The sequence below is a fragment of the Diadema antillarum genome, unplaced genomic scaffold (assembly GCF_040938485.1).
Source record: "Diadema antillarum isolate AM-2024a unplaced genomic scaffold, OU_Dant_1.0 scf00000067, whole genome shotgun sequence".
Lineage (NCBI taxonomy): Eukaryota > Metazoa > Echinodermata > Echinoidea > Diadematoida > Diadematidae > Diadema > Diadema antillarum.
The window spans coordinates 518588-543118 of record NW_027270956.1 but is presented as its reverse complement, the minus strand read 5'-3'; the positions used below and the strand labels follow the sequence as shown (position 1 = coordinate 543118).

Genomic DNA, 24531 nt, shown 5'->3' with positions numbered 1-24531 from the left:
CACAGCCAGAGACAGGACAGAAGGGACACAATGATGCCTTTTACTAACTTTGCTGCAACATTGACGGGGACGACGCAGTCAATGAGACCGACGTCGAGCGAGCCGATGGCGTTGTTTGGGTTAGCCTCCTCATCTCTCAGCTGGCGGAGCTCAAACTCGTTGGCATTCTTGACTCGGTGCAGGATGCTGTACCACTCACTGGGGGAGAGGGGCAAGAGAGGGTTTGTCAGACGACCAAAACATGACAAAATTCTTGTAAGTTCAAAGCTTTGGATGAAGTTTACAGTGCCACTGGCACTGATGCATATAAGAATCACAAAATGTTAGCATTCACATCCATTCATTCTTTTCTCTCAGGTGATCACAATTACCAGAATTAGTTAACATGGAAAATGTATGAAAATAAAACCAACTGGCCAGATCTCTGCCGCAAACAGCAAATTATAAACAATGCAAATCTTTCTCTCTTCGCACAAACCTGCACTCATCAGCGGTGTCGGCCACCACGACGTATGTCCGCTGGTCCGTGATCAGCTCCAGAGAATTCTCCCGTCCGATGCTGCTGTCGATGATTTGACTGAAAAAAACAACAACACCCAGTTTAGAAAAGCATGAAGGGCGTGGCTCATTCATTTGTTGTCATGGATACCAAAGGTCATCACACTTTGCCACTCATCCTTCTGAGTTCTTCTAAGTGTACATTACATACACAGAAACACATACATGTACACTGATACCTAAGTTTGTGATAGTTGTAGTATACTGTTTTGAGAGTGCTTTCATTGAAAATACAGTCATACATGTAGATGCTGTGAAATATTTCTTTTTCTTCCAAAACAGAGATCGGATGACACACCAGAGAATTATTTCTTTTACTTTAGATATATGCCTCTCCATACAGTTAATACAGTAAAACATAGAGTTTTATTCAAGTTCAAGTTTAAGTTGATTTATTTCATTTCCAACAAACAAATAATTAGGAATACAATAAACGTTCGTATATATATAGATGTCAGGAAATCAGTACAACAATGCGATGAACATAATAACATGTGATAAAGACACAGGTAAATTATCAACAAAGATACAAATAAATGTTATATCATTATGGTAAAGGCAGAAACAAAATTGCTGCAGCTCCTATGGGGTTTCGTCAGTTACTGATTTCTTACATCTATAAATTTCATTTTCAGATCAATGTGGCATTAAAAAGTTTAAAATCATTCGAAGCTTTAGACATGCCTGCAATAATTGCAGCGATAAAGGTCTACAAAGTACAGGTAATAAAATAGGGTCAATACTGCCACTGTTAAAAAAAGAAGTCCTTTTTAATTTGCAAGATAGATATTTCCTGTATCAAAGACAAAGTTCATGAGTTTTTAATTTCAATGACTGCTGGCAGTTATCAGTAATGGTATAAAGTCACACAGACAAAACAAAGCAAGCAAAACATTTGCATAGCTTTTCCATCATATTTGCACCGGTATCAAATGCACAATAAATGCACCAAAATATCCACATTGTGAAAGTACTCCACATCTACAGCATGAAAAAAACAACCAAAAAAAACCACAACTGATCAGACAGAGCACGGATTCACTGCATACTCCACAAGCAGATGCACCCATTTGTTTCTTCTTTTTTTTCTACCTTCCTCAAACACTTGCAAAAACAGACTTACTTCATGGTCTTTACGTCAATCTTGCCGAGAAGCTTGGCACCATCGGCATCCGACTCGTAGTACGAGAGTATCGTGTCCTTCAGGACAAAGAATCGCTTCTTCCAGTTTCGCCTGAGAGAGTAAGAGTGGAAATCACCGGTGAGCATTATTCTGCACACATCATAGAATTATATGTTATTGTTCTTTATACATAGATTTGGGAAAAGGGTGAATGAAAATTGCTATTTCTTGTATCAGGCATTCTAAAGCCAATTTCTAATACAAATTACAAAGTATGGTGTAGTATCAAGTCCATCATTTCTTGCATTTTTTCAATATGATGTACATGTATGTTCTTATCATGACAAAATGATCTTTGCTTCAGGAATGATTAGAAATATTTTTCTAAATAAGAAAAATTGAAACTTATTCATCTCAAAAGTCATTCTCTGTACTGCCCATCATGTAGATAAGGCATAAACAGAAATGTGCACACTGTAATATCACATTTTGAAGGGTGGTAAAGGAATGCAAGAAAAAAAAAATAAGACAAAGACCAAATGCTGCATGGAGCATGTGATTTCTAACATATTTGCAGTATAAGATAAAACAACGACATCAAAACTTGCCCATCATTGTACTTGGTTTTGAATCCATGTAAAAACACACTGCTTTATGTCCACATATACAATGTACCCTCACACAAAACTGCACAATTGTGAAAGTATTGCACCAATCTAATCTATATAATGATGTTATTATGTGCAAACTTCAGTTTATACTGCATCAATATGATAGGCAATACAGAAAATAACCTTGAGATTATTAGCTGCAACCTGCGGCAACGTAGTGCAAAAAAGTTTACATCGTCATGGCAACCTTTGAGCCTGACATGACCACGCCTGGTCATTACCTTGAGAGAGTTCCAGTTCCCCCTCCTTTCTTCTGCAGCCATCCGGACTTGAGGGCCTCCTACCATTCATACAAATAATAACAAGTTAACAAATGCAACAAATCAACAAAAATAAAGCCAACCATTCATACTATTGATGGGTGTACAGACATTCTTTTACAGCTGCATATGATGACCAAGCTAATTGACTCAAATATGAATTCATGCATGTAATTATATCTACAGAAAGCAAGGAGGGAGTTCATGCTTCTTTTATGTGCTTGATGTAAGTACAATATTGTCCATACATGTATATTACATGTGCCTTGAAAGAAGGCTGGGAAGGTTTTGCACATTATAACTTTAGTTTGAATGAATTATTCTTCTGTCATCATCATGGTCATCACTATCATCATCATCATCATCATCATCAGCAGCAGCATCATTTAGATGTGCATGTCGTTCTCACCTGTTTTGTCCTAAACCACATGAGTGTCTCATCCCTAAGAACAAACCAGCGCTTCTTCCATGTGTTCATCATTCCACCTGAGGGAGAAGAGAGATAGAAAAAATATGTTTCCAGTTACACAAATGCATTGCAAATGCTTGCAAATATGTCTAGAGAGGTATATCTATCTACCTATCTTTCTATCCATCCATCCATCCATAGATCAATCTTTCTATCTATTTGTTCATCTATCAATCTATCTATCCATCTATGCATCTCCCTACCAATCTATCTTTCTGTCTATGCATGTATGTATGTATGTATGTATGTACGTCTTATCAGTATCATCATACTCGTCACAGCAATCACTACACAAAATATATATCATAATCATCAACATCAGTATAATGTTTGAAGTAATCATCAATGCAATCTTCTTTTGTTATCATTACCATTTTGCAACCAATTTTGTCGTCGTCGTCATCATCATCATCATCATCATCATCATCATCATCATCCTCATCACTATTAACATCACCGCCTGGAAATTCGGATAATCATCATCCCTTTCAGCCTCACCTGCTTTCATCTGCAGGAATCCCTCAAAGTACTGGGTCTCATCCGACTTCCTGGAGATGGTGTCTGAGTCATCTTCATCCTCGTCCATCTCGGAGACGTCTTCTGGCAGTTCGTGCTCAAACTGTCAACAAAAGGAGGTCAGAATTCAAGGTGCGCATACAGTGTATTAAATATCACCTCATCCAGTCAGACTGCCCAAATAAAGGATTCATTATTCACCTCATAAGTCGCAACTGATTATAGCATGGATATAACAATGGACTGCAGTTCAAGCACTAAGCCTGTTACCTACAACGCTGTATGCACTCCTTATAGTTTCACTGCAATTCTGTGTGAATTTTGCGCTAGACACAGCATCCTCCTAACTAAGTGTCGGGGTTAAATTCATGTTTGCATACAGTTTATCGTCCCCACATATGCATTAGACTTTTGGGAGAAATGCTGAATAGCATTTGGTGCTTTCTTTTCTGAGTACTCAAGATACAAATAAATTTCTGGCAAAGTAATGAGAAGAAAGAACTTGAAATCAAAACTTTAGCTCTCCAAAAATCAACTTTTTCAGATGAAGTGTGGCAATATAAACTTTCAAGACTGCTTCTAAAAACATAAACTGTATGTCAATAAATCATACGTATGCAGAAAACTCCTATTCTGTGTGGTTACCATGGCGATAGAGTTGTCAAACTCTTGCATGATGTCCTTCTCTGCCTCAGCCAGCCTGGCCTGCCTCATCCTCTGGAGCTCCGCCTCTCTCCTAGCAACCTCCTCCTCCAGCTGTCTCTCCAGCTCCTCCTGCTCCCTCAACTCTCTCTGCCTCTCTGCCTCCATGTGATTCCTGAATGGGGGAAGAGAAATAGATGCAGATGAAGAAGAATGAGAAGGAAGAGGAGGAGGAGGAGGAAGAGGAGATGGAGAAGAGAGGAGAGGAGAAGAATGCAGGTGTAGAGGGAAAAGGAGATGAGAAAAAGGAGGACGAGAAGATGAGGAGAAGAAAAGCAATAAGTGGATAAAAAGTAGAAGAGATAGATTAACAGATATATAGAAAGATGGATAAAAGAAAATTATTCACATGATTCAACTTCACTTTCATCATCTCCTAATGGTAGCATTCATTGGTCTCTAGTGCACGGAAATCTATACACATTCACATCAATTTTTAATGCATTAAAGTTTTTGTTGAATCTTGAAAAAAAGAGAATTTAAAGATACTTATTGCATTTCAATTTTTTTTTCTTGGTTAGTCATCGAAACAGAATTGGTCATATTTACATCATTCCTAAGAATCAATTATCTGAAGAACTTTAAAAAAAGAAGAAGAGAGAAATGACAAAGTAATTACTTTCTGTCCTCCTCCTCTTGTATCCGTCTTTCTTCCTCAGCCTGTAGAGAATAAACAGAAGAGAACACATCACAGAGAAGTACATGTATCATGTTAAAACAATGCACATACAAGTAAACCTGCATATCCCTGTAGTTATATACGCTATCACACAAACAAAATCTTTGGTTGGCAGCTATTAAAGTGACCAGTGGAAGATACCGTCGATTTGTTTTGAAGTGCTCTGACGTTCATTCTCTTCTTCTCCTCCCCATACATGTACGTAGTCTCCTATATTCTTCATCATCATCATCATCATCATCATCATCATCATCACCACCACCACCATCATAATCATGACATCATCCCAATTATAATCATCATCATTTTATGCTGGTCCTTAACCCCCCTCCATCCACCCCCTCTCTCCCTCCATCCCATTTCTCCTTCCCCTGCTATCTATAAACTCTCCCCCCCCCCCTCCATTCCCATCATACTCACCTTACCTCTTTACCTCATCCTCCTCAAGCTGCTTAATGTCCCCAAATCTCTGTGACTGGTATGTCACATTTAAAAAAAAAGACTTTCTCCATCTCCTTCTCTTTCTCCCACATTCTTTCTTCTTCTTCCTCCTCATTCAACTTCATTTTCCCTCCTTACCTTCCTCCTTGCCTCTTCCTCCTCAATTTGCTTCTGTCTCTCAATCTCCCTGCCTCTCTCAAGCTCTGCCAATCTCTCCTCCTCCTCCTCCTCCTCCTCCTCCTCCTCATCCTCATCCTTCTTCTATTTCTTTCTTCTATTATTTAACTTCACTTTCCATCCTTACCTTCCTCCTTGCTTCCTCCTCCTCAATCTGCTTCTGTCTCTCAATCTCCCTGGCTCTCTCCAGCTCTGCCAATCTCTGTTCTTCCTCCAGTCTCCTCCTCTCCTCTTCCTCCTCTTGCCTCTGTCTAGCCTCCTCTTCCAGCTGTTTGAAAGCAATGGGACAAAGATCAAGAAATGTTAGCCTCTCCACACAAATAATTACAGCTGATCATAACCTCCTTGTGCACTGGTGGAGAGAGAATTACAGCGCATTATCTTCTAGGTTACTAAATGAAAAAGACACAGCTGTCTGTCTTGTGGACTAAGCATTGTAAATCCACATATAAATCAATCTTTGGGCACCGTTTCATGAATGTCATCAGCTCTGACAAGTTGTCAGTCTCTGACAGTTTCAGTCAAATCCTCGGTTTTGATTGGCTGAGAAGCTCTCACTGGTCATTGACTGTTACTATGGTACTTGTCAGAGACTGACAACTTTGATGAAAGTGCCCAGATCAAATGAAACCTACAAACTATATTGCACTTGCATTTCTGCTCCTGGTGATATCAGTGTTGTGACATGAAAATACAATATTTCTTTGAATGCTCTTCATTAGTCCACAACAGACATGAAATCAAATGTGAGAATTTCATCAATTGTACGTTGATTCCGAAGGAATGAATGATATAAATCAGTGTTATAACCACAAAAATATCCCCTGTTTCTATACACATATGTAGGTACTTGTCAGGACTGCTGGTAGAAAAAAAAACACCCCTTCCCCACAAAAAAAACAAACAAACAAACATACAAAAAACACATTCTTGTGAAAGCATTTTCTGCATATAATAATATATGATGCAATATCAATGGAATGTACAAGATGGATTACACAAACAACAGGTGCATAAACAATGTCACATAGCTATAGCATGATGTAACAATGACAGGTGCACAGATACTTGGGAAAACAACAGGCTCGTTTGAATTGCTGAAATTGTTGCGTTGAGCTGTTTTTATAGCAACTGATTGACAAATTTACAATATATACTTTGGAGGTGGGGCAATTTGTCATTGTTGCAAGAGGCTTGTTTGTGTGAAGGAAAAGTTCTTGTGTCACTACAACTCTGTAAATCCAGAAACATTCACAGCATGAAACTTGTTGTGAATTGGAGGCGATGGTCTTCTTCGCAGCATGACACTTCTGCAAATTGTCACTGGCATTCGATTCATTGTGTACTGAAAACACTTTTGCTTGCATTTTACTTTTGGGAATCTTTATGCAGCTGTAATTCCTTGTGAAATTTGTGAAAGTTTCATGCCTCGTAAAACTTTCTGGTTTCACAATACCTTTCTCTGAAGTTCCTCCATCTCCTTCAACTTGGCCTCTTGCTTCAGCCTTTCCAGCTCCCTGCAGAAAAAAAATCAAAGAAAAACAGAAGGAGTCATTTCTAAACCATTAAAAAAAAAAAAAAAAAATCTGTGACAAGCTAAGTAGGCCAACTGGAGTAGCGTGCTACAACAATAATTGCAAGAATTATGGTCGTGATGCTTACCCTGCAAAGCCTCTTCATTGTTGGCACTGCTTTCTAGAGGATCCTGTCATTATCATATTACCTGGTACTCTTGCATTGCCAGGTACCCATCTGAAGAAACCATGATCACGCAAGGGGGACAAAGTGGGGATTGCATCCTGTCCCAGGATGAACACTTCAATAAGGAGTTGAACCCAAGGTCTTTTTTTTAAACACCCAGGGCCTTATCCACTGGACCACAGTAGATTACTACTGCAGTCATATTTTAACTTTTACAGGTGTGTTGATCGACTAGGGTTTATTGCCAACTTTCTATGGCGCTTTTCACCTGTAATCAATAGCAAGCTCGATGCAAACAAGGCCAACGGAATGGGGTGGGACAAAAACTTACACCCCTGCAAAAGATTCACATGCAACTTGCCACAGTTTCACATGATCGTCACATGAACACAGAGTAAAACGAAATCCCTCATGAATACAGTCTTGAGATTTATGCCTATTGTATCTCACAGATCTCTGGCTAGAAGTTTGCCCTTACCTTCTCTCTTCTTCCTCCCTCCTCCTCTGCTCTTCCCTCAATCGCTCCTCCTCCTTCCTCTTCTCCTCCTTCAGGTAAGCCAGATAGTTGCGGGCGACGCGGGCCCGCTCGTACTTCTGCAGCACGATGGCCGCCTTCCGCATCCGAATGTATGCAAGGCGCTTCTGGTGCATCTGGATTTTTCACAATATTCAACCAGAATAAAGAAAAGATACAGATTATTATTTTATAATGTGGACCTGCATTCTTATTCACTTGGTTACAATTATGATATGCTATAGGGAAAAAAAACAAACAAACAAAAACTTAACGTGCAGCACATGATAATTACAGTGTCTTTCTTTTACCTTTCAGTGTCATGGACAATTTGTTCTGTTCCTTCACAGTATGCTGTAATTGATTGAAATTTAGATTGAAGTATAAATGGACAGACAGCACATGTAGATGCATGCACACACCTACACACAAACACACATCACACACAATCACTTCTAATTTCAATTTTGTCCCCACAGTCTCAATAACATGTAACAGCACTTGACATCATGTTTTGCTTTCAAGTACCCACGTCCCACATACAATCATGTTTTAACAGTCACTTCTCGGTGGCCCACTGCCTGAAGGCTGGGGAAACACTCGACGTACAGTATGTCTACTGGATCACATGGTAACCACTAGTGACAGGTGAGATAGTGGAGCTACACCAACAATGGGTCTGTTTCCCCCCAAACCAATGACAGCAAGGCTGGTCGCCATGGCAATGCATACAAACTGACAGCATTATGACATAGATGGGAGGCACTTTTTTCCTTCACTTATGTAAGTATTAAAGGTAAAACATAGTTCTAGGAAGGGCTAGCTCAAAATGCATCTTCCACCTTATGGAATTTGCTTGGAATATATTAAAAGAGTCTACCGTGAAGCTTCTTTGGCTGATGCAATTTGCTCAAAAGTGTAAAGTAGTTAAAGATTGTGAGATGCGACTTTCATATTTGGATGAATGATCTAAAACCCTCCTTGTTCAGCAGTGGATAGGTACATTGTAGAATGTTACGTTATAATTGGTCGTGATTTTTGTCCATATTACACACCTACTATTCTCAACAAATGCTTGCAAATTCACTCTTGCATCGCAGATCGATGAATACACAGTGTAGCAACCATGATCGGATATGGTCTGAGTTGCAATACTACCGGCGTACCTTTTTGGCTAATATTTCATATTTTCATCATTACCCAAATAATTAGAGCCAATATTGTCAGCTTCTGCAAGCATACCAAAAATACAATTTCCATTTAAACCTATGACCTCCCACTCACATATATGTACACACACACATACAAACACATGGACAGTAAACACTCCAAACTACACAACACAGCCAGCTTCACCATGTTGTGTATCAATGTTTGGGTGTGTTCGAGCGCTCTAAAGCAAACAATAACGAACTGAAACACAGTGTACCGTACCGAACTGTGCCAGATTTGAAGCATTCGAGAGCTCCGTTGAGAAAGTGTACCGCATAAGTTATGTTAAGAAAAGGTTACGCATTTTGTAGCAAGAGGGTCATTCATCTGGTGCGCTTGAACTACTTACAGCTGTCCCAAACAAAGAGAATGAACTCTTTGCATTATGACGTATGTGCATGATACGCGCATGCTTTACAGCGAACTTTTGGTACGCTTTTGGTACGCTTTTGGAGCATATCCGGAAGAGGTCCACTTTTGGCTCGGTACAGTATGGTACAGTACACTTCAGGAGTGTTCTAGTGCTCCTCTGGCGAGGGTACGGTATGGTACAGTTCGCTTTAGGAGAGCGCTCGAACGCACCCTTTGTTCCACTCAATATCATCTGCTCGAGCCATCAAGAATCAAAGATTAAACACTTGCAATAAATGACACCAATCTTAAAGTTTTCTTACCCTGATCACTTTCTGGATCACGATAATCTTTGCCCGAGTCTGCAGATACTTCTTCCTGTAGAGAACGGAAAAACGAAAAGACATTCCTCATTCCTTTGTATTAAAAATTGTACAAGTTTTGCATTGTTACAGACAATTCATCCTCATTTCAACTCTCTGTGTAAAAAGGGATTGATTCCTACATGGGTTCATCCACAGATGTAGTTCAGCAGTATCAACAGAAACATACATGTTCTGTGTGTATAACAGTGGATTTTTTTTTGTTGTGTGCGTATGAAGACATTACACAACTGTATTTCAATAACCCGACATATCTTTTCTTTCTCATGAAAAGCATCCATAAATGCAATTATTCATAGATGGATAGCAGATGCACAGGGTGAAATGACCAGGTTGATTTATCCTGGTAACTTATTTGTACTCTTAGATTTTTCTTGGACTGATTCAATACTGACGATACACTATTAGTAAATGACTAGACCATGAGATCAAAGATAGACTAATTTCTCCCCCCCCCCCCACCACCATTGCTACATATGTCAGAGATAGCTACTCACAGTTTCCATGGGCCAATGACAAAAAAAATAGATAAAGCTAAAAGGTGCACACACAAATTAGCATCTGCTTATCAAAATTCCTCTAAGGGAAGCAATTTATCCGTGAATCATTTGGGTGATTCACAACTTTCACCACAAAAGATGCATCCCACACTTAACCTCATTTAGTGATGAGAAGTGGCCATGCTTTCTTTTCTTTTTTCTACCTCATGTCTACTTGTTAGTTGTAATGATTTAGATTGTATTCATAATCTTTGACTGTGTAGAATATATCTCTCACATTATTTCACAATAACCCACAGACTTGCTCATTAGCTCTTCTCACAGTGAATCATGTCTCACAGTTCAACATCACATGCACGTATATTCTGCTCAACAACAGGGCTCTTTCATAAATTGATACTGCTCTCATATCTTTCAGAGCTGCAAATTGGCAACCCAGTGCCAGTTTCATAAAGCAGACTAGTGTATCAAAAACAGAAATAACGCACAATGGAGGAGCCCCTTCGTGGATATAAAAGATTTAAGAATCTGGTAATAAGCAAGTGGGGCTAACTTTGAGGGAACCAATAGATGTGGATTAGGTTCGTGACACTTTGCACGATAAAAATCTCTTGTTCTGCTTTGCTTTGGTTCTTTAATTCAGGGTCTTCTACAGGAATTAAGTCATTTTATACTCTATGAGTCATGTTATGTGGTTATGGATGCCACACTCAAAGGTTACACAGGACAGGTAACTATTAATCAGTTGTTGCACATGTGATTGGGTAGAGCGTGGGAAGGGAGGGAAGGGGGTGTAATTTTGTGGGGTTTTTCTTTCCTACACACACTACAAACTGAGAACAAGTCAAGTACAACAAAAAATCTTTGATGAAATGTTGTTCTTGAGCTATATAAATACAAGAAAGACCTCGATAAGATATTTTTGAAATCCATGCCAAGGCACTAGCTCCCTTCCTCATAAAGGATGTGGCATTCATTATATGTTTTATGAATGTCTTCAGCGGTTTGTAAAGAGATATGTTTTTAGAATATATGTCAAATTAGTTGCACAATGCATTAAGAACAAATCAGAGAAACAAAATGAGTACCAGTAATGTCACAAACTGTGTGTATAGGAAGAATATGTACCTTAGAGGTACCAACTGAATGACATGCTATTATAAAATGACATTTTAAAAACATGACTTTTAAATTCCTTCATCATTGTTTGATTTTACTAAAAAAATTTTTACAGATCTCCAGATTTTGTTTACTTGTATTCAAACAATCATGTTTTTGTTGTTATTCATTCTCCATAACAAAGGAATACTTCCTTCTCTTTTCCATAATGTCATATCAAATGACATGTTCAATATAAATACAGCTCTCTCTGCTTTGATAATTGCATAGGGTCTGTTGAAGCAAATTTTGTCCAATTGATAAGAGTACTCAAGTAATAAATCAATGGTGAAAAATTTCATTAAATTATATGAAGTGTTATCCAAATTTCTCACCAATAAACAGAAGACCCATCAACTGGTACCCCATTATGTCTCCTGTAAAGTTAAATCAATCAAATGAAAAAAAAAATGACGAGTATGCGACATACATTGTATTCCCTTTTACCATGGATAGGGAGAATGCGTAGTTGTACCTCAACGCACTCACCTCTGTACCCGGCCCTTGAAGGCAGCCTTGATCAGGTCCGCCTTGATCCCCAGCATCTTCTCCCGCTCCCGCTCGAGGACGTTCTCGAGGTTCTCCTTGAGGAAGGCCTTGTTCTTTCCAAGCTGCCATTGCTTCTTGCTGCCGTCGAACTGCACCAGGAGGGCGCTGCACTTCTGGCGGGCGTCGTCGGACGACTGCGCCTGCCGCTGCTGGTCCTTGCTGAACAGAGCCTTGTACCTGGAGGATTGAGTGATGATGTTAACATTATCATTATACGATAACAGTTTTCTCTCCCATTTTTTCTCTTTCATCTCAGACATGTATAAAAAATACACATGATGACTTAAAACTTTGAATTTCTTACTTTCAGCCAAACCACACCTAATTTTGCCAGGGGTCGTTAAAGGGATGGTACAGTATTGGTGGAGATTAGAATTGGGCTTTTAACTTTTTGCAAGGTACACCAAGAAAACACTTATGATATAGTACAGAGCATACCATTTTAAGAGGACTTCAAAGTTTATTTGATGAAAATCGGGTTTGGAATGACTGACTCATCCAAAAACAAAGTAAAACAAAGCGATCATAATAAAGTGTGGGTCCCACACTTTATTAGAATCGCTCTTTTTTTGGATATCTCAGCCATTTCAAAACCAATTTTCATCAAATAAACGTTGAATTCCTCATAGAATTACATGCTGTTTCATATTTCATAAGAGGTTACTCATTATCTCACCAAAAAATGTTAGAAACCTGAAATTAGGTCTTAACAAATCCTGTACGATCCCTTTAACATAAAATCTTAAGCATTACCAAAGTTACATGTAGTGATTTACAAAAGATGACTTACAAGTACTTTCACACAATCCATTCTCGTAACTCTACAAAAAATACAGAGTGAGATATTGGTAAAAATGTCCATTGGTGTTGCTGTTGTTTCTCGTATCGGTACAGTTTTTATGGAAGAGCAATGCAATTACAGCTGATAACATAATTTTGTCATATCTTTCAAGACCAATGACCAAGAGGTTTGATCTACAACCCACCAACATGACTAATGACTATACTGTAAAACCAGAAACATTCATGGCACGAAACTTTTGCAAATTGGAGATGACAAACTTTTTCACGGCACGAAACTTCCGCAAACAGCCACCAGCATTCAATGTGCTGCATATTAAAAAAAAAAAAAAAAAACCTTTCATGGGAATTTTACTCTCCCAAATCTTGGCTCCTCGTGAAATTCGTGAAAGTTTAATGCATGCGAAAATTTCTGGTGTAACAGTATTCCCTCTTACCTGGCGACAAAGTCTACAAAGACTCGTCGGACCGGGAAGCCCGCCCTCCTGATCTTCACCGTCTCGAGCATCCCTGAGTAGCGGAGCTGATTCAGGACCACCTCGGACACAAACTTGGTTGGAGTCTGCCGCCATCGAACAAGACAAAGATACACATGAGGATAATGCCAAATACATCAATTTTAGATCCTACACACAAAGGGTTCGGAAGCCCTTTGCCACTGAGAGAGAGAGGAAGAGGGGGGATACTGTATACGCTGTTATTTTCGCGTACAGATATTTTCGCGAATGATGAGGGGATCACAGATATTTTCGCGAGATGAGGTTTTCACGAATTAATGCAGAGATCTTCATAAGTGCACTATTACCTTAGCGTACGATGACATTTTTGCGTGTTGGTGAATTCATGGCCCATGTGTAATTCGCGAAATTTGCGAAAATCAAAAGCCCTCACGAAAATAACAGCTTATACATTGTACAGTATACTTGTACCATGTCCGTAACCCTTTGTGACACTGAAAACTCCACAGCGTTGTGCATACTGTCTATTGGAGTCCCATGCAGGGATTGAGTATTTGTACGTGTACCAAGCTACAGAAAAGCGAGTGATTCCCACTGTTGTTTTGTTTGCTTGCTTTTTAAGCACATAATCATGGGTGTACATGTACCTAACTGAAACAGCACATAACTTGATCTTCCGTATAAAACTACTCCATAGAAGCTGACTGGTTGATGTAAAAACAAGCTCCTTCATTAACGTACACATCAATTGCTGTTAGAATTGGTCTCTAGCACCACTCTACAACAGCAGCATATGGCAAAGGACAACCTTATAGATATTAAAAAAAGTTGATAAGCTGCAGCTGTAAAGGTTTCCCTTTACGTACACGTAGCAACAAATGAACGTACTTCAAAATGCCCTCATCAATTGGTTGCTCAACATAATGGAAAGTATGGGTTCTGAATGAAACTATGAACATAATAACACTAACAATAATACTGATGATGATAACAATAATTTCATCATCTTCATCATCTTCATCATCTCCATCATCTTCATCATTGTCTTCATCGTCATCATTGTCTTCATTGTCATCGCTGTCATTGCCATCATCGTCATCATCGCCATCAGGCATCGTCATCATCATCGTCATCATTGTCATCATTGTCATCAACATCATCATCATCATCTTCACCATCACCATACTCATGACGATAACATAGTCTCTTTCATCCAGGGTAGCCTAATCAGTATTGCCTCTGCTCTTCCCAAGGACCGTGCCATTATTATTACCCTAGCGTTGCCAGGTTCCCATTCATACACCTGGTTCATGAGGGGCATGGCGGCTGAAAACATTTTTGTCCAAGGACGCAGCCACTTGACGGCATTCAAACTCGGGATCTTTGATATAAAGTCAAAGAGTCTTATCCACTGTGCCACTGTGTCCCCTGTGACATATTTTACTCTACCCCCTAACATTCTACTCTACGCTGGAAGCTCCTTTCAAAACCCGGCATGTACTGTACGGCTCCTTCAGAAAAGCCATCACGCACCCCCAGGGGAGCTCATGTTCCAGCCTGCTGCTGGGGGCGTGTGATTACACCCTAGACAGCCCCAGATTAGAGGCACCGACGACAGGATTTAAAGGAAGGAGGAAGAGGAGGAGGGGGAGGGAGAGGAGGAGGGGGAGGGAGAGGGGAAACAGATGGAGCGAGGTGGGAAGGAGGGGACACAGCATACAGGAAGCTGTTAACCAGTGTTGTAAGAAGATGTTTATGCCACCAGAGCATGACCATGATATCAAAGATTCCCCATTCTTCACCACTGCCATAGTAGCAACTTGCAATTGACCCTGTAAGTGTATCTGTATGAAAGAAACAGGAAGGTAATCATACACATGGCCTAGCTCAGCTGTCAGTCACACCCATGACCATACAATGCATCAGTGAACCAATCACCTATCCACATGGGACATCAACCTGTAACAGACCCTACAGGTTGCCTTGTGTCAGTCATAGAGAGGCTTTTAGCTGCTGCTGTAGAAATGTACATGTACAGTGTACATGTATTTTTCAGGCGAAACAGCAGAACAGGTACAATGCCGCGTGATGCACACGCTGGTCTGAGTTTTCACAATATATTGCGTTGATGCAAATGAATGAATTAAACACATTTACTTTTATCAGACATCACAAAACACTTCCATTACATGCATTCTGTTTGTACTGATTTATTCTCCATATTTTTTTCTCTTTTTTTTATTGGGGGGGGGGGGAGGCAAGTGTTATTATGTTACTATGAAAGACAGAACAAGGTACTAAAATGCCGCAACACATAAATAGTTGCGTGGAGGTACAGAATAAATGGAGGGGGAGGGGTTAAGTGTTGAAAATGACATGGGGAAGAGGTTCTAACAAAGGGAAACAGAAATGAAAGAGATTATGAAGTAAACTAGAAGATGAAATTGCAACCTCACATCAAACGTCTTAAAAGGACAACTGAAGGAGTGATTACAAATTCAGAATGTGACAGATACGGAAGAAAAAAAAAACATTTGATACATAGAGGAAAAGATGAAAGGATGACAAAAAAACAAACAAAGGTGAGAGGATGGGGAGGGGGATGCAACTCTTCAAGAAAGGAAGAAAATAGGGAATTTTTACTGGGAGAAGAGAGAGAAAATTTTGAGGCATGTTCTGTCAACTGTTAATCTGGCATTAGTTGCTATACGGATAATGGGATAGAAATAGGGCTGGCTAATCTCTAGGAGGTGCCAATTATCATCAAATCAGCACTAAGCAGTTGCAGAGGAGCTCGAATGTCATCGCGGATGCACTCTGAGTAGGAGGTTGAAAGATGAGTTTGCTGATTCCCAAATCATCTCATGCCACTGACGGGAATGGGAAAGAAAACGCGACACAGCCAAAGCCACATTCAGTGACTACAAATGGGGAAAAAACCTCACAGGTGACCTTTCAGCACAGGTGATCACTGTAGACAGTTAATTACTAACAGATGGACAGGTAATAACTGACATATCTCAATCATATGTCCTACACCTGATCTCCCTTTTGATAAGGGCACATGTCCTCGTATCTTCCGCGCCAACTTTTGAATAGGCCAAGCACACAAGGAATGGGGACTTTCATATCACACACTTCCTATACTCTCAAAACGAATGAAAGATTCTGCAGGACCTGTAAATGGTACAGTTTAGCATAATTAATCACAATTAATTGCAGAGATATACTGAGGATATTGTACTTGCAAGAATGTTGCAAGCTATCTTGGTTTTATCATTCAACACACAGCTTTTTTGAGAACTTTCTTATTCTGTCAAACAACTACGTGTAGGCAGAAAAAAATGTACGTACTTCTAACATTCTTTTTCTTTCTTTCTTTTTTCCTTCATAGACCCTTTCTTGAAGTAAGGTATTTCTTTTCATATGATAGTTATTTAGTAAAGGGAAAAGCAAGGCTCAGCAATGATTTTAACCCTGTTCCTAAAAACTGCATACCGGTACTGCATCAACTAAAAAGACTGCATTATATTCAACTAAAAGAGCTCATTTTATTTCAAGACTTTCTAAAGCCCCTGTTTGCATGAAGCCAAGGACAATATTATGCTGCATTGAGTCAGGGAGTCTGCCAGACACCTGGAAATCTTCAATGACATAGCAGGTAATTTGGCTATAAAAAGACAAACTGAAGGGGAAAATTGCTCAATTCAGCAGGTACAATATGAAACAAAAAGGCACCTGCATTCTTCACAGAGTTGGGGCAGGGCATATCACACGCTCCAGTCTTTCTTTTTCTGAGTTTTTTCCTTTTTTTCTGCACTGCAAAAAACCAAGACAACCTGATCCAGGGATCATTATTTCTCACTTTTTTCAAAGAGTTTAGACTTATCACAGGTAATGCTGCATGACAGACTTGTTTGGTGTTGACATGAGGAGTGCTCGAAGGCAAACAATAGTCATCACACTTTCTTTTTCTACACACATTGCGTGACTGCTCTGGAGAACTCCAGAACACCTTCTTGCTATTTTTGAGGCCATAAGCTGCCACAGGGCACAGGGAACAAGTACATACAGAGATGTTTTGATGTGAACCCAAGAGAGAGAGAGAAAAAAAAGCAACCTGTTAAAATGTTCAGTGTGAGTCAAATAGAACATATGCCCTTTCTATCATGTGTGAAAGAATATATGTTAGTATTGTCTATATGCAGTCTTCCTTCGAGAAACTTTTAGACATCTGCGATGCCATTCCAGCAATAAAACCTTACAAAAATGGGGGAAAAAAAAACAAAACAAAAAAAACAAAACAAAAAAAAAAAACAAAATTTATTCCAGCAGCCCGGATTTCTATATTAGCCCGTTGAGGATGGCTTGATTTTGCTACAACACGCAACGCATTTCCCATAGACACTTGCCGAAGTACATGTATACTCCAGACTCATCCCCAACAGGTTAATACAAACTTAATACGGTACTCTAATAACTGAATAATAAACATAAACCCTAATATATCATTGGTTTAGAAGCAGATGGACTGAGAATCCTGTTCTACAGCATTCAAAACCGTTATGGGTTTCAACACAAACAAAAAGCATTGGGGACCACACTCTTTTTTTTTCTCAGAGAATGCACGAATACTTATTCCCTTAATGAGTTCCTTCACTAACTAGTGTGATCTGTCCTGAAATGATGTCATGCTTTCATCACAGATATTTAATAGACATGCTGATATTTCTTTCTTTCAAAGTTGTGAGTAAAGTTCAAAGGGGGCATATACAGAGCAAAAAATCATGACAAAATGGATATTTGCTGAACTGAATCAGACCCTTGCTGGAGCTTCATCCGGTCAAATCATAATTCAATCATAACTGAATCATAACAATGGTCCAAAAGCCTGACACAGATACTCAGCAGTAAGTTCTAAGGTCTGTCTGCCCTTTGGATTTCTTTAATTTGTTCTATTTTCTTTTTTTTTTTCCATTTGCATGACATTGCTGGAAGGTAGGAATTAAATCAAATAAAAAGAGATTATTTTCAATGATTCATAATCACCCCATGTAAATATATCACAGGGATTTCACCAAGGCTTACCAAAAACCTTGCTGGGTACAATTCCTCAAATTTTGTTCATTTCTTTTTCAATTTAAATCTAATATGGGCAGGAAAAGAACTTGTTTTTACCCCACCCCCCCCCCCCAAAAAAACAAAAACAAAAACAAAACTATGATACTGCAAAATCATGACAAATTCAAATATCCTGCACATTGTCATTGAAGTCATTGATTTATTCATCTTCTTTACCTGCGAGAAAATTTAATTGAGGGGAAAAAGATTCAGGATTTCTTGTCTAAGGGGCAAACAGAGGGTGCTTGAGAGAGAGGGGAGGGGGTGAAATGGGGGGAGGGGGTGGAGGAACCTGCGGGAATCATCAAGGAATTGATGCTGATCAATCATCGGGAGATTGACGCAGGTTTACAGGTGAGAGGGGGAAAGGGAAATTGTTTGAGGGAAATAGGATAATCCTGGGTGACAGGCTAACCCCCCTCTCCCCCTCCACTTCCCTCACCTCATTTCAGCATTATCTTCACAAGGTGGTCTTCAGAAGAAAAAATACCTCCAATCAAAATCAATAATTACCTCCTAAATATAATTTGCCCATAGAGAATTACAGCCTGTATGTCCCCTGGAAATTTAGCTTCAGTTGGAACAAATCTTAATTGATTACCCCTACAACATTTACTGGTAAATGTCATACAAATGACAGTAACTGGGGGTAAGGAAACTGTCTATAAAAAAAAACCCAAAACAAGACAAATAACTACATGTATGTGTCGGTATGATAACAAAGGAAAGTATGAAAGAAGAAGGCATTCATGCAGGTATGAATAGAGCTGAGGTTATAAACTTTGATGTAAGGCATTACCAGAACCAATGAAGTACTTTGTTTCTTTGAGCAGCAAGAATGCTGAGAATTATCCTGTTTCTGACTGATTCACATTTTTGTTGCTGAAATTAGAGACAGCCACTTGAATTCTCTGTGTGTTCTTACCTTCTCTTGATTGGGCTTGACGCAGCGCACGAAGTATGGATTACAGTTGTTAAGGGCAGACATCAGAGAGTGCAGCGAGTCCTGTGGGATAATAGCAGAAACATATGAGTGAGGAATTGCGAAATATGAGAAATACATTTCTAGAAATGAACTTTGTTTTCTCTTGACTTGTTTTGTTTTGTTCTTTTTTACATTTGGCCAATATACCATATCTCTTAATTTTTCAAAGATATGCTTTCATTTATCACTTCAGCTTTATTCCTCTGACACACAGATGTAGCCATCTATTTCTCATTGATTGCTGACATGAATTTTATTTGGTTCATTCTATGCATTCATCAGGTTGACAGATTATGAGGTGTGATTATTCTCGAGTCTGTGAAGAGTAAAACCTTGGTTTCAAAAGCATCACACAGTACTTATGTGTACTCCACAACCATGGATCAACTAGTGGAGGAAAAACAAGATAAAAGTTCTGACTGCTCATGATAAGGGTGAAAGTGTAAATCATTTATGACTTGAGTGTCTGTTTCTGGAGGACAAGGATAAAACATTATTTCACATTCAATAGTCATTCAATTATGGACTCTATCTTACATTCAATGTCCATTCAATAGCAGTTCACATCTTACCTTGAACTGTGCGCTGACAGTCACCCTCTTCCGCTTGTCCTTTCCGCCTGAGGATTTCTGGCTCTCGACAACAGTCTCAAACAAGTCGTAGATGAAGTCGGACCTGGAAAATTCAAAATAATGCAAAGAAAACATTGCCACTGATGCATAATCTTGTGTAAGAATGAAAAGAATAATAATACAATAGTGTCATATTTCAGCAACGTGTTTCTGCATATAAATGTTCACAATATTTTACTTTGTATTGATACAGTTCTCGACAGTGTGTGCATAATTGCATACACTGTGCACAAAGAATCAATGTCAATACAATACAAACATCAATTCAATTCAATCTATTCTCTCTTGAATATATCATACATGTACTCATCCCCTAACACCAGCACATGCATACTTCTCCCTCTCTGCCTAACATTGAACAGTCATTCAAAAACTGGCAGCATTCTACCTTTGCCCAAATATATCATCTATCTCTCTCTCTCTCTCTCTTTCTTCTCAGTGTTTTGTCATTTACAACCAGAGAGGCATAATATTTCAAAGGGCATTCATTTAGCCCAAACTTGTAGTCTGTCAGTTCCATGGGTGCAGGAGCAGAAATTGAATATCCTGCCTTGGTGAAAGACATTCAATCAGCCACAACTACACACACACACACACACACACAACACACACACACACACACACACACACACACACACACACACACACACACACACACAAACATCATGTATATCAATAAAGTGTAGGATATTTCCTACACATTTCACAAACACATCAACAATCTCCCTTTATGCAATAACATATTAAAAAACAACAACAAACAAACCAAACTTGCATATAGTTCGGCTTGAGCACTCATTCCTTTTACAGGTGTACATTGTAAAATAAATCAAACCTGGGGTCCATTTCATGAAGTCATCACATAAAAGTCTTTACATAAATCTCAGAATGGCCAAAGTCGCTCACATAAAGCTACTGTATATGAGACTTTCAAAAATCCATTCATGAAGTCTCTCATAAGTGTGTCTTGTGAGCAAAAAGTCTCTCATGAGTCTTTCATGAAATAGAGCCCAGGTGTGTGGAACACAAACATACACCCTTTAATCCACTCACTGAGGCTTGGCCTCAGTGCAGCAAGGTGCTTATTAAGGAGTTGTGGCAGAGCTAATTCAGTGCTTGACAGATCTCATTCTGATATCATTTTCCATAATCGTCAGTCATGACCACACAACAACGTGCCTTTATCTTAAATGTCAAATCGTGTTTCTATTGGTAATTTGGAAACCTATTGACGAAAGTAAGGGAGTAAATTGTTATTGTCATAGTAACCATTGCTGAATATAAATTCATCAGAACACTGCACCTTCCTGGTACCTTTTTTTTTTTCTTTTTCTTTTCTGCAATAAGTGATTACGCTGTGAAGAAATGGAAAACAGGAAAAAATTGCATTGCACGAGCAAACATTCAACAGTTTAGTGCCTGTTTATACTATGAACATATCCACATTCAAACAGAGGAGTTATCATTGTTTGCATTGTAATACGAAAATCAATTTTATTTGCAACCATTGACACCTGGCTGTTAAAATCACTTTGTTGCAAATGAAACTATGAAATGTGAAATTTGTTGAATTATCTCTGTTTTCTCTATATCATTGTCCATGTGTGATATCACAAATGGTTGCAATCTTCTTATTAAGCAATGGTTGCATCAAAACTATAAAAACTCATAACTTTTGAATGGTAAGATCTGATTACCCTGATACTTCATTGATGTGTTCCACTAATATTCCTGCATTCACTTAATCCACATATATATTTGAGTGCCATTCTCCTTGAAATCTGAAAGATTGCTTTGATTAACTCTTACTGAAATTTTTCTGATTAAGCCTTGATATGAGTTTGGGTTTTTACCCCCATCCCAAAGGAAACTCCCTGTTGTTATAAAGTGACTACACAGGAGACTTCGATCCAAAAAGCTCTGTGCATGTTGCCTGATGGCCCTATAGCACTTTAACACCCAAACATCTTTGGAGGTGACGTGCATACAGAGCTAGCTGACGTCAAGTTTCATTTTTGTAAATGTTTGTGCATCATGATTTTGATAAAGCTTCAGCACCTTTGGGTCTCAATGGTGGATAAAAAATATTGTTGGTGATAATAATCAGAATAATGTACCTCCCCCCCCCCCCACACATACAACACACACACACACACACACACACACACACAAACACTTGTACACTTATGGAAGTTTTTACGGAAATTCATGAGAATTCTGCTGGCAATCATTAGGCAAATTTGAAGACGTGATGAGCCATAAAGTTAAGTGTCATCCATCACATTGAAAAAAAAAGGCAAAAAAAAAAAACTTCTAAAAAATCAGTCATATCCATTTACACATGTCAGTGGTGTAACACTCCTCAGCAACTGTCACATAGAGGTTCAAATATCAGCGTTAAATTAGCAGAACGTAATAGTGGTTGGGATTTAGTCAATGTTGATGGATATACCCAGAGATTACGGTATACCCTAAACTCTTCTATAAATAACACCTGTACTGACACACTGTAGATCTTTCAACTAGAGCAAGTGGAACAACGAAATATCAGAACTAGGCGCTACCCTGATTCAAGCTTATACAGCTATGCAGCGAGGATCAAATCTACCTAGGAAATGGGTATCAATTCTGGCAGGTCAAGTCCGACATTGAAATTCTATGAGCTGCACTGGTCAGCAGCGAACGGTCAATTAGACATCTAGACTGAGACAATGATTGATTGATTGATTGACGATTTTAAGTTTGGCTATTGTGTTAAACGGTCACATGCATATTGAGCATAACCCTCTCGTTCTATTTGCAGAACCATGACTTGATTGATCTGATTATGATAAAAATAAAGGCGGCCTCATCACAAGGTTATAACACAGGTCTTAGCATGCAATGAAGGTACTTGATTCGGTATTACTGATATCATCTGAAGCCAGCCTGGCTATATGATATGGAATTAGAGTGGTCGGACAGATCATACAAGGCTGGATGGATTGAGAAAATAATGGATGATTTGATGGATGGATAGAGAGATGGATGGATAAATGAATTGATGAATGTATGGAATACTGTACACGGCAAATATTTTGCAAGGTTTTTATTTTCGCAAATTTCGCAAGTTGGGTCTATTTGCAAATTTAAAGGACAAGTCCACCTTCATATACATGTGGATTGAGTGAATGCAGCAATATTAGTAGAACACATCAGTGAAAGTTTGGGGAAAATCGGACAATCCGTTCAAAAGTTATGAATTTTTAAAGTATCTGCGTAGTCACTGCTGGATGAGAAGACTACTATAGTGTATGATGTCATATGTGTACAACCATGTAAAGAAAATAAAAAGAGAATTTAACAAAACTTTACTTTTTGAATTAAGTGCACATTTCTTCGACTTGTTACTGACATGTTAAGGGTAATATTATTCCCCCTGCCTTCTGAAAGAGAGAAGTCAAGTGTTCTTTAGTTATGCGAGAAAAGTGAGAATATGTTGAATTTTCTTTATTCTTTCTTTATACCGTTGTACTCATGTGACATCACAAGCTACAGTAGTCTTCTCATCCAGCCTTGAGTGAGCAGAAACTTTAAAAATTCATAACTTTTGAACGGACTGTCCGATTTTCCTCAAACTCTCATTGATGTGTTCTACTAATATTGCTGCATTCACTCAACCCACACGTCTATGAAGGTGAACTTGTCCTTTAAAAACACACAAAAATATTAACTCTGATCCCTACATGAACGTGACGTGCATGCATGCATTTCTCCATTCAGTACTACATGTATACTAGTAATGTATACTCCACAATCGTGAATTTAACCACTCGCAAAATTGTCGGGAAGTCCCGATTTGCAAAAAAATTAGAATCGCTACATACAGCATATATAGTAGGAATATTGGATGGATTGACATACTGGTGAATGATGGATGGTTGGATGAAGGAGCAGATGGATAAGGGATAGGGAAATAATAAATTCATAAATTTATCCATAACAGTTCTTAATCATTCACTCGTTCACTTTATAATGAGCACCAATAAAAGCATGTGACTTCAGGAAAAACAGATGTCAAGTTTCATTTCACTAGTTCATTTCCATACATATGCTACACACGAAAATATCAAGATTAGATTATCAAGGTTTAGATTTAAATTAAATGATTTCCATCCAATAAAGATCAGTTTATAAAGTCTGTTGCTCCAGTGCTATTTGTCCAATATACCAGGAGAGAAATATCTTGCAGACTTAGTTTATGAATTTTTACAAGAGTTTCCTGTTTTTAATTGAATCTGCTTATTTGTGCCACTACTTGTGACAAACTGAATGAGGAATTCTGTCAGAAATGATATGTTTTTGGCCATCACACACAAAATCTAATACATACAAGCACATGTATTAAGAGAAGAATCCCACACCCACAGGTATATTGACCATAATTACTATGGCAACCCTCTAAAGTAAACAAGTCCTAAATTTAATCAATAGGAAATCAATAATTTGCATCACTCAAGAGAAGCCTGTATCATATTAAGAAAAAAAATATTTATATTCCTTTCCCAATTTACTTCCAAACATTTTACAC

The 24531-nt window shown here is 38.6% G+C and overlaps 1 protein-coding gene across 1 annotated transcript in view; it reads right to left on the bottom strand.

The window, feature by feature from the left end:
- LOC139716584 (unconventional myosin-X-like) overlaps positions 1-24531 on the bottom strand; it is a 192287-nt gene that overhangs the window by 30198 nt on the left and 137558 nt on the right. Inside the window, exons 17-32 of the mRNA XM_071628111.1 lie at positions 19902-20004; positions 19270-19350; positions 13203-13327; positions 11905-12141; positions 9698-9752; positions 7776-7948; positions 7053-7113; positions 5724-5864; positions 4919-4959; positions 4243-4393; positions 3580-3700; positions 3022-3098; positions 2574-2632; positions 1682-1792; positions 479-577; positions 49-198 (exon numbers count right to left, since the gene is read on the bottom strand). Coding sequence (XP_071484212.1) covers positions 49-198; positions 479-577; positions 1682-1792; positions 2574-2632; positions 3022-3098; positions 3580-3700; positions 4243-4393; positions 4919-4959; positions 5724-5864; positions 7053-7113; positions 7776-7948; positions 9698-9752; positions 11905-12141; positions 13203-13327; positions 19270-19350; positions 19902-20004 — 1785 coding nt within the window. The remainder of the gene's footprint in view (positions 1-48; positions 199-478; positions 578-1681; positions 1793-2573; positions 2633-3021; positions 3099-3579; positions 3701-4242; positions 4394-4918; positions 4960-5723; positions 5865-7052; positions 7114-7775; positions 7949-9697; positions 9753-11904; positions 12142-13202; positions 13328-19269; positions 19351-19901; positions 20005-24531) is intronic.